This window comes from Globicephala melas, chromosome 10 (genome assembly GCF_963455315.2).
Source record: "Globicephala melas chromosome 10, mGloMel1.2, whole genome shotgun sequence".
Classification (NCBI taxonomy): Eukaryota; Metazoa; Chordata; class Mammalia; order Artiodactyla; family Delphinidae; genus Globicephala; species Globicephala melas.
Genome location: NC_083323.1, coordinates 72,112,280 through 72,127,863, shown reverse-complemented (window position 1 = coordinate 72,127,863; position 15,584 = coordinate 72,112,280). Strand labels below are relative to the sequence as shown.

Below are 15,584 nucleotides of genomic sequence, written 5' to 3'. Positions count from 1 at the left end.
GGTTAGGTTGTTTGAGGTTTTTCTTGTTTCCTGAGGTAAACTTGTATCACTATAAACTTCCCTCTTAGAACTACTTTTAGCAAATAAAATTTTAATCAATTAGAAAATGCACAGATTGTGATTAAAGCTTGAAATATTAAGGTCTAAGGCTATATTATTCATTACCCTTTCTTTCCTTTGAATTGCTAAAGTTATACTAGAGAAAGATAACAACAGTGACACTAAAATCTCTTGGAAATTTTTTCACCTGTAATGTGGGTTAATGAAACTCAGGTTTCCCATCTTTAGGAGATGGCATGTAGGAGAATGGGGCTTGAGGATGGAGGGGACCAAGTGTGATAAAGGCAAATGAAAAGGAGCTCTTAAGTATAATCTTAGTTGATAACCTCTCTTGTCCATTACTGATGGGCTTGCCTTTCCTTGGGACTTTTTCTGCAACCCATGATCTTTTTGCACTTCTATTTTCACTTTCATCTTCTCTGGTTTTCACATTTTGGCAAACCAAATTATTGTATCTTCTTTCATATAGTCATCACAAGTCATGGACTCATATAGAATGTTTGAACCTCAATTCAACAGAACAGAAAACTGCAGTTTCACTCCACCATCTTTTTCAGCTGAATTATCTTCCAATAGAAATATTACAAAACTAAATTTCATTCCCAGAATAGCACCTAGTCTTCAGAAAGTTGCATATGAAGAGAAGCAGAATGAACAGATATCTTTGGATCACGAGTTCTTAGCATTTTGATATTATTATATTTTTATGATATATTCCTTTCTCTTTTTATAGATTTAAAAATATTAGTTGCGAATTGCTATAGTTATAGCTAAAATAAGATATAAATTAAGTGTAATTGTTCCTCAAAGGTCAAAAACTTAATTCTCTGCACTGTAGAAGATTATGAATCCAAAAACTGGAGTGTTCTTTAAAAATCTTTGAAAAAAATCATTTTTTATAAAATTGATAGTGAAATTGAAAATCGTTCAGTGTGTTATATAGTAGTATGATTGTAATCACAGTAAATATCTAGTTGGTGATGTAATGGTGGCCCGGTAGACATGTTATGGAAAGGCTCTTGTGAATAGCAGTACATAATCTCAGTGATATCATAGTAGCCTGTTAAAGTATGAGTTGTGATGGCTTGATTCTTTTTATGATTTGTCAGATAACAACATTATATGCACTTCAATTATAATTATACAAATATATTTATATAGAGATGTGTAGTGCTAAAATATTGTTCAATCATTGTGTACTCTAAAGTAAAAATATGAAAATGTCCAAAATTTAAAATTCTGAAATATATCTGCCATAGAACATACCAAGAAATGATTTTTTATTAAATTTATATAGAGTTTAAAAATAAAATTATTAAAGATTACTAATGTATAATGATAGGAAAATGGTTGTATAAACACTGTCTTATTAATAGGAATATTTAGTTTGAATTTCTCCCATTTTTAGCATGCAGTAGTTTTATGCCATATTTATGTAGTTATTATTTTTAAATTAATTTATAATTATAAATTTATAAATTATAGTTATATATCATGCTATATTATAGTTATATATAATATATAACATGATTCAATTTTATTAAAGTATGTTTTCTGTTTTTCAGAAGAGATAAAATGAAGTATTATGTTTCAGTGGTATGTGTTAGCCTTATTAATTTGAGCACCCAATAATTTTTGAAAGATGCAGTGAAAAACATCCAAGTACCCATTCAGTTTGTATTTTATAAGACTAAAACTTGCATCCTAGATCAGTTTATAGGCTAGAGAATGAAATGCTCTGTAATCTCCTACTTATAGACTGCAGGTTAGTGATTATCTCCAGAGGGGTAAATAATGTTATTCTTAATATGACAGAAGAGAAAAAGAGAGTTTAATGTCTCTGTCCAAGGCATATTGTCACATTGTGACCTTTTAATGAAGTATTTAATAGTTCATTTGGAGGGATTTCAAGAAAAGTGAGAAGAATTAAAATGAAATTATATGATAAAAAAGAAATTGAGTTGAAAAAACATTTTAGAAGAAAAAGTGTTCTGGGGCTCACTTCTCACTTCCCTAGAAAAGTAGTATTTGAGCCCATATATAATATTCCCTTCTCTTTTGATTTGTTTGTTTGTTTCTCACTTCAAGGGATGCACCTTTGTCTCTGCACCTCTGTCACTGTCTCTCTGAGGCTGAGATGTGAGATGTATTATCAGACTTTATTTTCAGCTCTCCCTGACTTCAGACCTTTTTTTTTTAAGACTTTCAGTATCTCTTCTTGTCTCCCCCTCTTTTTCTCCTATTTCTGTCACTGATTGTCTTTGGACTTGTCATTTCTATGTTTGATGACTTGTAGATAAATATATACTACAGATATAAACTATTGTTGCTGGATAGATTAGTGCTGGGCCAATATAATATATTTATATGGTACTTTCCACATTAATAAATGGATTATCTCAACTGCTTTTCACAATAGTCTTCCAACACTTTCTCCATTTTGTATTCAAATATTTGATATTTGGAAATATTAAAGTAGCAGTATAAAATTACTCAGTAAATGGAAAAACTGAGATAAGTATAGCTGTTTTCTTGGGAGAGATAATGTATTTTTTGTCAGAGAAATTTAACTTTTATTTACTCAAGATCCTGGTGTACTGGGTATTTTTTAAATTTTTTTTTTAATCTCTGAGAAAATGTTTAGCTGACCATAGTATCAACCCTGTTATTTCAATAATTACTCAAATACTGATATTGCTTTCATTGTTATAACAGTATTTACTTTGTTTTCAATTAGGACACAATTACTTTATTTTAGACTAAAATAATACATTTTTGTATATATATATGTTCACTTAAATGGCATTTGTGATAAATAATTTAACTTGTATATATGTACATTTACCACTTTGGCAGGCTCTTCCTTTCTTTTTGCAGCTCAGTAGTGTTAATTATTCTAATTCCTTGGTTTCTAAATTAAATGAAAGTCAAGATACTTGCAGTCCATCATATGAAACAGCACAATTTGGACCATTAGTTGAAAGATTAAACAGGTAAGCAAAGATGTTGAACGTAATAAAGAACCTGTAGCATTCTTTCCTTGAATTATTAATTTGACTTTTAATAGATACAAATATCTTTTGTTAGAAATGTAAGCAGACCTAAATATTACTTCTAGAAAAAAAACACTATCAGTAAAATGTAGCATTTCACTAAAACACTTATAAGTAATTATTTTCTAATGTGCACATTTACCTTTCATTTATTTATTTTAAAACATATTTGGAACCAAGGTGTTTTGTACCTGTTTTATAATCTCCATGACTTACTTGCTTCTTTTGCTGTGTCATATCATATTAATTTCTTTTTCATATTTATGATAGTTGATCAGTGTCTTATTTTTATTTTCTAGATGTCTGTATATAAACCCTAGTTATTTGTTTTAAATCCATTGAACTTGTCAAACCAGTTTGAATTACTCTTGGTAATTGTGGTGAGAAACCTTGACTCTGTAATCCTACCCATCTTCTTCATGGTAGTAAAAGGCAACACTATTCACTCAGCTGCTTAAGCCAAAATAAAAGTTGTCCTCGATTCCTTCCTTTTCTTCATCTTCCAATATACATTTCACCAACAAAGTATTGTCATTTCTGTATTCTGATAAACTTTAAAATTATTTACTTACATTTTCATCTCAAAGGGTTCCATCCCAGTCTAAGCAACCACTGCTTCTTGCCTGGAGAATTGTAATAGCCACAAAACAGTTCTTTTTGTTTTCTCTTTGTCCTGAGATAAATTTTTTTTACAACTTTATTAATGTATAAGCAACGTACAACAAAGTGAACTTATCTGAAATGTGCACTTCAATAAGTTTTGACCTGTGTTAAAAATAATGAACTTATTTATCATCTCCAGTAGTTTCTTGGGCACCTTTGTAATCGCTTCTTCTGGTCACTTCACATCCCTTACTCCCATCCCAAGACAACTGCTGATCTGCTTTCTGTCACTATTGATTAGTCTTTAAGTGGCATCATACAATATGTTCTCCCTTTTTTTTGTTTAGCTTTTTTCACTCAGCATAATTATTTTGAGATTCATCTATATTGTTTATTGTATATATCAATGTCTGTTTCTTTTTATTGCTGAGTAGTATTCCATTGTATGGACATAGCACAATTTATTCATCTGTTGATGGACATTTGGATGTTTTTCTCCCAGTTTTGGCTATTCCAAATAAAGCTACTATGAACATTGATACTGAAATCTTCGTTTGGACATACGCTTTCATTTATTTTGGGTAAATATTTACAAGTGGAATAGCTGGGTCATATGGTAGGTGTATGTTTAACTTTTCAAGAAACTGACAAACTGTTCTCCCAAGTGATTTGTGTCATTTTTACATTCCCATGAGCAATGAGTGAGAGTTCCATTTGCAACACATACTTGACAACACTTGGTACAATCAGTTTTTTTAAATTTACACCATTCTAGTCAACATGTAATGGTGTCTCATTGGGGTTTTAATTTTGCATTTCCCTAATGACTAATGATGTTAGCATCTTTTCATGTGCTTCCTAGCCATTTATGTATCTTTGGTGAAATGCTTACCCTTTTCGTTTTCTTAATGGTGTCTTTTTGACACCAAACTTTTTTACAAAGGTTTTAATTTTGATGAAATCACACTTATTAATTTTTTAATTTATGAATCATGCATATGGTGTCAAAGTTAACAAATCTTTGCCTAAGACAAGGCCAGGAAGATTGTCTCTTATGTTTTCTTCTGTCTTGTAGTTTTCAATCTAATATTTTTTATTTTATTTTATCTTTAAATTTATTTTATTTATTTATTTTTAGCTGTTTTGGGTCTTCATTGCTGTGTGCAAGCTTTCTCTAGTTGCGGCGAGCGGGGGCTACTCTTTGTTGAGGTGCACAGGCTTCTCATTGCGGTGGCTATTCTTGTGGAGCACAGGCTCTAAAAACACAGGCCTCAGTAGCTGTGGCACATGGGTTCAGTAGTTGTGGCTTGTGAGCTCTAGAGCACAGGCTCAGTAGTTGTGGCGCATGGGCTTAGTTGCTCCGTGGCATATGGGGATCTTCCTGGACCAGGGCTTGAATCCATGTCCCCTGCATTGGCAGGCGGATTCTTAACAACTGCACCACCCGGTAAGCCCTCAATCTAATTTTTTTTTTTTTTTTTTTTTTTTTTGCGGTACGCAGGCCTCTCCCGTTGCGGAGCACAGGCTCTGGACGCACAGGCTCAGCGGCCATGGCTCACGGGCCCAGCCACTCCATGGCATGTGGAATCCTCCCGGACCGGGACATGAACCCGCGTCCCCTGCATCGGCAGGCAGACTCTCAACCAGTGTGCCACCAGGGAAGCCCCTCAATCTAATATTTTTGAGTTAATTTTTATGTATGGTGTGAGGTAAGGATTTAATTTCACCATTTGCATTTGTGGAAAGAGAAGAATAACTTCTCCCCACTGAGTGCTTTGAGACTTTAGTTGAAAATTAATTGACCAAAAATATGTTTTGTTTTCCCTGTAATCTCAATTCTGTTTTATTTATCAATCATGTCTATCTTTGTTTGTCACACTGTATACTAAAGCTTTAGTATAAGTTTTGAAATTGGGACTTGTATTAGTCCTCCAATTTGTTCTTCTTTTTCAAAAGTGTTTTAGGTTGTCTTAGCCCTTTGCATTTTCATATAAGTTTTAGGATCACCCGGTCAGTTTCTGGGGAAAAAAAAACTTTAATTGGATTTTTATAGGGATTGTGTTGAATCTATAGATCAATTTGGGAGAAATTTTAACATTTTAACAACCAAATTTAACAATTTTAACAAAGTGATTCTTCCAATCCATGAGCATGAAATGTTTCTCCTAATCGATTTTTCTGTATGTCATAGGAGCTTTATTCTTAATAGCCCCAAACTTCAACTAACCCAGAAGTCCATTAAGAATAGAATATTATATAATATTCATGTAACGGAATAGTACATGGAAAAGAAAAAGAATGGACTGCTAATGTATGTAATAGCAAGCAAGAACATGAATAAATCTCAACACAAAAAGAGAACCATTGTATAATTCAATTTAAATGAAGCTCAAAGACAGGCTAAAATAATGTATAGCAACAGTAATCAGAATGGTGGTTACTTTTGAGAGGTATGGACTTGGAGGGACATGAGAGAGCCTTCCAGTGTGTTTGAAGTGTGATTTTCTTTCTCTCCAGCTTTAATGACATAACTGACAAATAAAAATTATATATATTTAAAGTGTTCACTGTGATGATTTAATATACATACACATTTTGAAATGATTACCACAATCAAGCTAATTAACACATCCATCACCTCACATAGTTACCATTATTGTATGTGTGGTAAGACCACTTAAGATCTACTCTTAACAAATTTCCAGTGTAAATATAGTATTAAGAACTATAGTCACCATGCTGTACACTAGATCCCCAGAACTTATTCATCTTATAACTAGAAATTTGTACCCTTTGACCAATATTTCCCATTTCTCCCACTTCCCAGCCCCTGGCAACCACCATTCTACTCTCTGCATTTTTGAGTTTGGCTTTTTAGATTCTACATATAAGTAAGATATACAGTATTTATCTTTCTGTGTCTGACTTTTCACTTAGCAAAATATCCTCCATGTTCTTTCATGTTGTCACAAATAGAAGGATTTTCTTTTTTTTTTTTTATTTTGCAGTACGCGGGCCTCTCACTGTTGTGGCCTCTCCTGTTGCGGAGCACAGGCTCCGGACGCACAGGCTCCGCGGCCATGGCTCATGGGCCCAGCTGCTCCATGGCATATGGGATCTTCCCGGACCAGGGCACAAACCTGTGTCCCCTGCATCAGCAGGTGGACTCTCCACCACTGTGCCACCAGGGAGGCCCAGGATTTTCTTTTTATGGCTGAATAATACTCTATTTTATTTAATCTTCTTTAATTTTTCTCAGTAATGTACAGTAGTTTTCAATGTATAAGCCTCATGGTTATATTGTTAAATTTATTCCTACATATTTAATTCATTTTATGTTGTTGTGATGGGAATTATTTTCTTTTTTTTAAGTTTTATTGAAGTATAGTTGATTTATACTGTGTTAATTTCTGCTGTACAGCAAAGTGACTCAGTTATACACACACATACATATATATGTGTATATATATACACACATATATATATATTCTTTTCCATATTCTTTTCCATTATGGTTTATCACAGGATATTGAATATAGTTCCCTGTTCTGTACAGTAGGACCTTGTTGTTTATCCATCCTATATATAATAGTTTGCATCTACTAATCCCAAACTCCCAATCCTTCCCTCCCCCCCAGCAGCCCCTTGGCAACCACAAGTCTGTTCTCTATGTCTGTGAGTCTGTTTCTGTTTCATAGATATGTTCATTTGTGTCATATTTTAGATTCCACATATAAGTGATATCATATGGTATGTCTCTCTCTTTCTGACTTACTTAGTGTGATAATCTCTAGGTCCATCCATGTTGTTGCAAGTGGCATTATTTTATTCTTTTTTATGGCTGACTGATATTCCATTACATATATATCTTAATCCATTCATCCATCAGTGGACATTTAGGTTGTTTCCATGTCTTGGCTATTGTAAGTAGTGCTGCTATGAATATAGGAGTGCAGGTATCTTTTTGAATTATATTTTTTTCTGGGTATATGCCAGGAAGTGGGATTGCTAGATCATATGGCAACTCTATTTTTAGGTTTTTTGAGGAACCTCCGTACTGTTTTCCAGAGTGGCTGTACCAAATTACATTCCTACCAATAGCGTAGGAGGGTTCCCTTTTATCCACAACCTCACCAGCATTTATTTGTAGCCTTTTTAATGATGGCCATTCTGAATGGTGTGAGGTTATACTTCATTGTAGTTTTGATTTGCATTTCACTAAGAATTAGCAATGTTGAGTATATTTTCGTGTGCCTATTGGCCATATGTATGTCTTCTTTGGAGAATTGTCTATTTAGGTCTTCTGCCCATTTTTTGATTGGGTTATTTTTTTGTTGTTACTGAATTGTAGGAGCTGCTTGTATATTTTGGAAATTAAGCCCTTGTCAGTTGTATTATTTGCAGATATTTTCTCCTAATCCATAGTTTGTCTTTTCATTTTGCTTATGGTTTCCTTTGCTGTGCAAAAGCTTACAAGTTTGATAAGATCCCATTTGTTTATTTTTGCTTTTATTTCTATTGCCTTGGGAGACTGACCTAAGAAAACACTGGTACAATTTATGTCAGAGAATGTTATAACTATGTTCTCTGCTAGGAGTTTTATGGTGTCTTGTCTTATATTTAAGTCTTTAAGCCATTTTTGAGTTTATTTTTGTGTATGGTGTGAGGGTGTGTTCTAACTTCATTTATTTACATGTGGCTGTCCAAATTTCCCAATACTACGTGCTGAAGAGACTGTCTTTTATTGTGTATTCTTGCCTCCTTTGTCAAAGATTAATTGTCCATAAGCGTGTGGGTTTATTTCTGGGCTCTCTATTCTGTTCCATTGATCCATATGTCTGTTTTTGTGCCAATACCACACTGTTTTGATTACTGTAGCTTTGTAGTATTGTCTGAAGTCTGGGAGGGTCATGTCTCCTGCTCTGTTCTTTTTCCTCAGGATTGTTTTGGCAATTCTGGGTCTCCCATGGTTCCATATAAATTTTAGAATTATTTGTTCTAGTTCTGTGAGAAATGTCATGGGTAATTTGATAGAGATCACCTTAAATCTGTAGATTGCTTTGAGTAGTGTGGCCATTTTAACAGTATTAATTCTTCCATTCCAAGAACATGGGATATCTTTCCATTTCTTTGCATTATTTTTAAGATTTCCTTTATTAATGTTTTGTAGTTCTCAACATATGTCTTTCACCTCCTTGGTGAGGTTGATTCCTAAGTTTTGTGTGTTTTTTATGTGATTTTAAAAGGTATTGATTTTTTTACATTCCCTTTCTGATATTTCATTGTTAGTATAAAGAAATTCAACTGATTTCTGTGTGTTAATCTTGTATCCTGCTACCTTGCTGAATTTATCAATTCTAGTAGTTTTTGTATGGAGTCTTTAGGGTTTTCTATATATAATATCATGTCATCTGCATATAATGACAATTTTACCTCTTCCCTACCAATGTGAATACCTTTTATTTCTTTTGCTTTTCTGATTGCTGTGGCTAGGACTTCCAACACTATGTTGAAGAGAAGTGATGAGCGTGGGCATCCTTGTCTTGTTCCACATTTTAGCGGGAAGGCTTTCAGCTTTTCACCATTGAGTATTATATTGGCTGTGGGTTTGTCATAAAAAGCTTTTATTATGTTGAGATATGTTCCCTCTATACCCACTTTTGTAAGGGTTTTTATCATTAATGGATGTTGAATTTTATCAGATGCTTTTTCTGAATCTATTGAGATGATCATGTGGTTTTTATCTTTTCTTTGGTTGATGTGGTGTATCACATTGATTAATTTGCATATGTTGAACCATCCTTGTGACCCTGAGATGAATCCAACTAGGTCATGGTGTATGATCTTTTTTATGTGTTGGATTTGGTTTGCTAATATTCTGTTGAAAATTTTTGCATCTATAGTCATCAAAGATATTGGCCTGTAATTTTCTTTTTACTAAAAAACCAATGGATCAATGATGAAATCAAGGAAGAAATTTTAAAATGCCTTGAGGCAAATGACAATGCAAACACAACCAAACAAAATCTATGGGATGCAGTAAAAGCAGTTCTTAAAGGAAAGTTCATAGCAGTACAGGTCTTCTTTAAGAAACAAGACAAATGTCAAATAAACAACCTAACCCACCACCTAAAAGAATTAGAAAAAGAAGAACAAACAAAACCTAAAGTTAGCAGAAGAAAGCAGATAATAAAAATCAGAGAGGAAATAAATAAAATAAAGATTAAAAACAATAGGAAAAAATCAGTATAACCAAGAGTTGCTTCTTTGAAAGGGTAAACAAAATTGACAAACCTCTGGCCAGGCTCACGAAGAAAAGAGAGAAAACCCAAATAATGAAAATAAGAAATGAAAGGAGAAATCATAACTGATACCACAGAAATACAAAAATCCATAAGAGATTACTATGAACAATTATATGCCAACAAATTTGACAACCTAGAAGAAATGGACAACTTTCTAGAAACATACAGCTTGTCAAGACTGAATCAAGAAGAAAATGATAACTTGAACAGACCAATCACTAGAAATGAAATAGAATCTGTAATTAAAAATACAAAAACAAGAAACAACTCCCTACAAACATAAGTCCAGGGCCAGATGGCTTCACAGGTGAATTCTACCAAACATACAAAGAACTTGTACTGATCCTCCTCAAACTCTTCCAAAAGATTGAAGAGGAAGGAACACTCCTAAAGACATTCTATGAAGCCATCACCATCACTCTGATACCAAAACCAGACAAAGACACTACCAGAAAAGAAAATTACAGGCCAATATCTTTGCAATTATTTTGTTAATATTATTTTTGGATTATTCATTGCTAGTATATAGTTATACAATTTTGTATATTGAAATTGTATCCTTTGACCTTGCTGTATTATTAGTTCTACTAGTAGTTTTATGAGTTCTTTAGGATTTTCACCATATTGGATTATGCTGTCTATAAATATAGATATTTTTACCTTTCCCCTTTCAATCTGAATGCCTTTTGCTTCTTTTTGTTGCCTGACTGCAGTGACTTGAACCTCTAATACAGTGCTGAATAGCAGTGGCAAGAGTGAGCATGTTTACATTGTTCTGAGTCTTAGGGAAAAGCATTTAACCTTTCACTGTTAAGAATGATATTAGCTTTAGGTTTTTTGTAGGTGCCCTTTGTCAGGTTGCCCTCTATTCCTAGTTTATTGAAAGTTTTTATCATGGATTTTTGCCAAATGCTCATTCTGTGTCCCTTGAGATTATCATGTAGTTTTTTTTCTTTATTCTATTAATATATATTACCTTATTTTCAAATGTTAAACCACCTTGCCTTCCTGCGATAAAGGCTGCTTAATTATGTTACAGAACCCATTTCATAAAATGCTGGATTTATTTTGCTAATTTTTAAATGATTTTTACATCTATATTCATGGGAAATATTGGTCTGAATTTTTCTTTTCCTTTGATGTCTTTGTCTGGTTTTGGTAACAGAGTAATACTTCTGGCTTCATAGAACAAGTTGGAAAGCATTTCCTCCTCTATTTAATGGAAGAATTTGTGGAGGACTGGTTATTTCTTCTTTAAGTATTTTTGCACCTGGCCTTTTCTTAGTGGAAAGACATTTAACTAATAATTCTTTTTATTTTTAGTTGTTATAGGTCTAATCAGATTTTAAAATTTCTTCTTGAGTACTTTGTGTTAATGTGTGTTTTTATAGGAATTCATCCATTTCATCTAAGTTGTATAATTTGTTTGCATAAAGTTGTTCATAGTATTCCCTTGAAATCCTTTTAATTTCTATAAGGTAAGTGTTGATATCCTTGTTTAACCTGTTTAATTCCAGATCTGTGTCTTTTCTACTTTTTTTCTTGGTCAGTATAACTAAAGATTTGCTAATTTTATTTGCTAAGTTTTGAGCTTCATCAATTTTCTCTATTTTTTTTTCTATTCCATTTCTGCCCTAATGTTTATCATTTTCTTTTTCTACTTACTTTGGATTTAGTTTGGCCTCCTTTTGTTTCTAGTTTCTTAAGGTGTAAGTTTAACTTATTGATTTGATATTTTTCATTTAAATTTTTGACATTTAAATATTCTGACATGTAAATATTTTTCATTTAAATATTTGACATTTAAATCTGTAAAGCAGTGCTTAGAGGTCAACCAATGATTAGTTGAAGGTTGTGTTTAAACACCTTGAGCTAATAAGACTTCCTCCTGGGCATAAGACCTTACATTCAGCCAGGTATGAGTGGATACCTCACATTCAGCCAGGATGAGTGTTATTTTTCAAAGACATTTTGAAAAATGTCTTTGAGTGGCATTGTTTCCAACTAGAAGTTTGCTGTCATTCTTATCTTAATATCTGTGTATATAATATAATTTTCTGTTTTTAAGATTCTTTTATCGTGGATTCTCTACCACAGATTTTTTATGGTGGCTTTCTCTCCATTAGGGTTAGGATGTTTGTTTTCTATTTCTTGTATTTGGACTGCGCTGAGCCTCTTGGATCTGTGGACTTCTTATTGTTTTTACAAAATTTGGAAAAAATTCAGTCATTAATTTTTCAAATATTTTTTACATATTTTTTCTGATTGCTCTCTCCTGTGTGTGCTCACAGCCTTATACATGTTTGCAGCTTTCCAGACCACCAGTGATGGCTGAGAGTTTATGAAAACGTATTTGTTTTCTAGATCTCTCCATGAAATTTCTTGATCGTTTTTTGCTTTCTCCAAGTATTATAGCCTTAGGCAGCTGCAATGTTAGCCTATCCTGATGGTCTGCCACCAAGATAATGATGGATTTTGACAAATTCCCTGGTCATGGGGCTCCCCCATACCCACCTCCAAACTGCCTAGCCTTGGTAGTGCTACCAGCCATGGAGCTGGGGATGGAGGGAAGCAGCCCAAGGCTAAAACTCCACAGACTCCCACTTTTCCTACTAAGGTTTAGTAGTTTTACCTCCTTCTCAGTTTATTGTATACCTTTGGTCACTCCCCAGATTCTGAAATAGTTTTTTTTGCAAATGTTATTTGGTTCTGTTGTTGCTTAGAGTGGGGAAGAATTTGCCAAGTTTCTCTATCAATTCCAGAGGTCCTGCTCCTCATAGATTAATTTTTTTAATGTTAAATCAGTCTTGTGTTCCTGAGATAAACCCCACTTGGTCACAGCATGCTATCCTGGTTATGCATTCTTGGATTTGATTTGCTAAAATTTTGTTAGGAATTTTTGAAAGATATTGTTTTCTAGGTTTCTTTTTATTTTAATATCTTGTTCTGATTTTGATATCAGCCTAATGCCAATGTCATAGAATGAGTTGGGAAGTAACCCCTCCTATGTAATTTTCTGAAAGTTTGTGTAGCTTTGGTATAATTTACTCCTTAAATGTCTGGCAGAGTTCATCACTGAGTTCTTTTTGTGGGAATGTTTATTTTTTACTATAAATTTCATTTCTTACTAGATACAGGCTAGTCAGATTATTTTTAGTGAGATTTGATAATTTGTATTGAATGAAAAAAGTATTCATTTAATCTGTTGTAGAATTTATTGACTTCAAGTTATTCATAATATCCCCTTACAATGCATTTAACATCTTTAACATCTGTAATGATGTCTTTTCTCTCATTGATAACATCTTCTCCTTTTTTTCTCCTGATTATTCTGATTAGGGACTTACCAAGTTTACTTATCTTCTAAACGAATTAACTTTCAATTTCACATATTTCTTATTTTTCTAGTATTCATTTCATTGAATTCTGCTTTTATTTCCATTTGTCTATTTAATTTGGATTTAATTTGCTCTTTTTTTTCTGGTTTCTTAAGGTGAAAGCTGAGGTCATTGATTTGAGACCATTTTTTCTTTTCTCTCTGTGTGTGTGTGTGTGTGTGTGTGTGTGTGTGTGTTTAGTGCTATCAGTTTCCCATTAACCACTGCTTTTGCTATATCCTACAAGTTTGATATGTTTTGTTTTAATTTTCATTCAGTTAAAAAAATTATAATTTTCCTTTTGATTTCATTTACAATCCATTAATTATTTAGAAGTTTGTTGTTTGGTTCCTAGAAACCTCAAGGCTTTTCTGTTATCTTTCTAAATTAATTATATTGTGGACAAGGAAGATGCTTTATGTGATTTGAATCCTTTCAAATTTATTGAAATGTATTACTGTTAAGAATATCATTTACATTTAATGTGACAATTGATATGGTTGGCTTTAAGTCTGTTCTCTTGCTATTTGTTTTTTATTTGTCCCATATAATTTTGTTCCCCTTCCCTCTTTTTCTGCCTTTTGAGTATTTTGTATGACTTAATTTATCCCTTTTGTTGGCTTATTAGATATAACTCTGTTTTTTGTTTTTCAGTGATTGCTTTAGATTTTATAGTATATATTTAATTTATCATGGACTGTCTTCAAGTTATATTATGCCAATTCAAATATAATATGAGACTTATAATGGTATGCTTCTGTTTCTTTCCTTTAGCCTTTGTGTTGTTGTATTCATACATTTTACTTATATATATGTTATAAATCCATTATTGTTCTTTTTGTTTTAGAGAGAGTTAAAAAATAAGAAAACAATTTTTTATATTCAGTTCAAATTTATCATTTTTGGTGGTCTTCATTATTTTGTGCAGCTCTAGATTTACATCTGGTGACATTTTCCTTCTGTTTAAAAGACTTTCTTTAACATTTTTTATAGTGTGGGTCTGCTGGTGATTAATTCATCTCGTATATTTTTAAGTCTTTATTGTTCTCTTCTTTTTGAAAAATGTCTTTGAGTACCATTGTTTCCAACTAGAAGTTTGCTGTCATTCTTATCTTAATATCTTTGTATATATAATATACAATTTTCTCTGTTTTTAAGATTTTTCATGATGGATTCTCTACCACAGATTTTCTACTGTGGATTTCTCTCCATTAAGATTAGGATGTTTGTTTCCTATTTCTTGTGTTTGGGATGTGTTGAGCTTCTTGGATCTGTGGACTTATTGTTTTTACAAAATTTGGAAAAAATTCAGTCATTAATTTTTCAAATATTTTTTCTGATTCCTCTCCTCTCTTCTTTGGGATCCCAAATAATATGTAAAGTAGTCCAACTGAAGTTTTGTAACAGTTTGCTGATGCTCTATTCATTTTCCATTTTTTTCCTCTCCTTTCATTTTATATATATTGTTAGATCTTCAAATTCACTAATTGTATCTTCTTTGGTATCTTGTACTGGTAAATTTATTCAGTGTATTTTTCATCTCTAGAAATTTGATTTAACTCTTTATTTTCCTTGTATCTATTCAATATGCTCAATCTTTCCTTTAGCTTCTTGAATATAGGGAACATAGGATAACTCTCTTAATGTCTTTGTCTATAAATTATATCATTTTGTGTCATTTCTTAGTCTATTTCTAATAACTGATTTTCCTCCTCATTACAGATTGTAACTTTCTGCTTCTTTGCATTCTTGCGAATTTTGTTTAGATTCTATACATTGTGAATTATCTTTTTGGTTTCTGGAAATCTTGTAATCCTATAGATCATCTTAAGCTTAGTTCTGGGATACAGTTCAGTTACTTGGAAGTAGTATGATTTTATTGAGGGTTGCTTTAAACTTTGTTAAGCAGGACCAGATACACCTTCAGTCTGTGGTTAATTTGCCCTCTGCTGAGGCTATACTCTTCTGAGTCCTCTCCAATTTCCTTTGAATTACAAGGTTTTCCACTCTGGTTGATGAGAACACAAAATTTTCCCATCTTTGTTTGAGTTCCTGGAATTGTTCCATCTTCTCATGTTGGGTGGTTCTTTTCCCAGCCTTGACTAATTGCTTCATATGTGTGTGCTGGTCAGTACTTGGTTACAGATTTGAGAACTCTCCGTAGATCTCTGGAGCTTCCTTTTTTT

General features: G+C 32.7%; 1 protein-coding gene across 1 annotated transcript in view; it reads left to right on the top strand.

The window, feature by feature from the left end:
• REDIC1 (regulator of DNA class I crossover intermediates 1) overlaps window positions 1–15,584 on the top strand; it is a 70,922-nt gene that overhangs the window by 13,186 nt on the left and 42,152 nt on the right. The window contains 2 exon segments of the mRNA XM_030835004.2: window positions 530–735; window positions 2,943–3,053. Of these exon segments, the coding sequence (XP_030690864.1) occupies window positions 530–735; window positions 2,943–3,053 (317 nt within the window).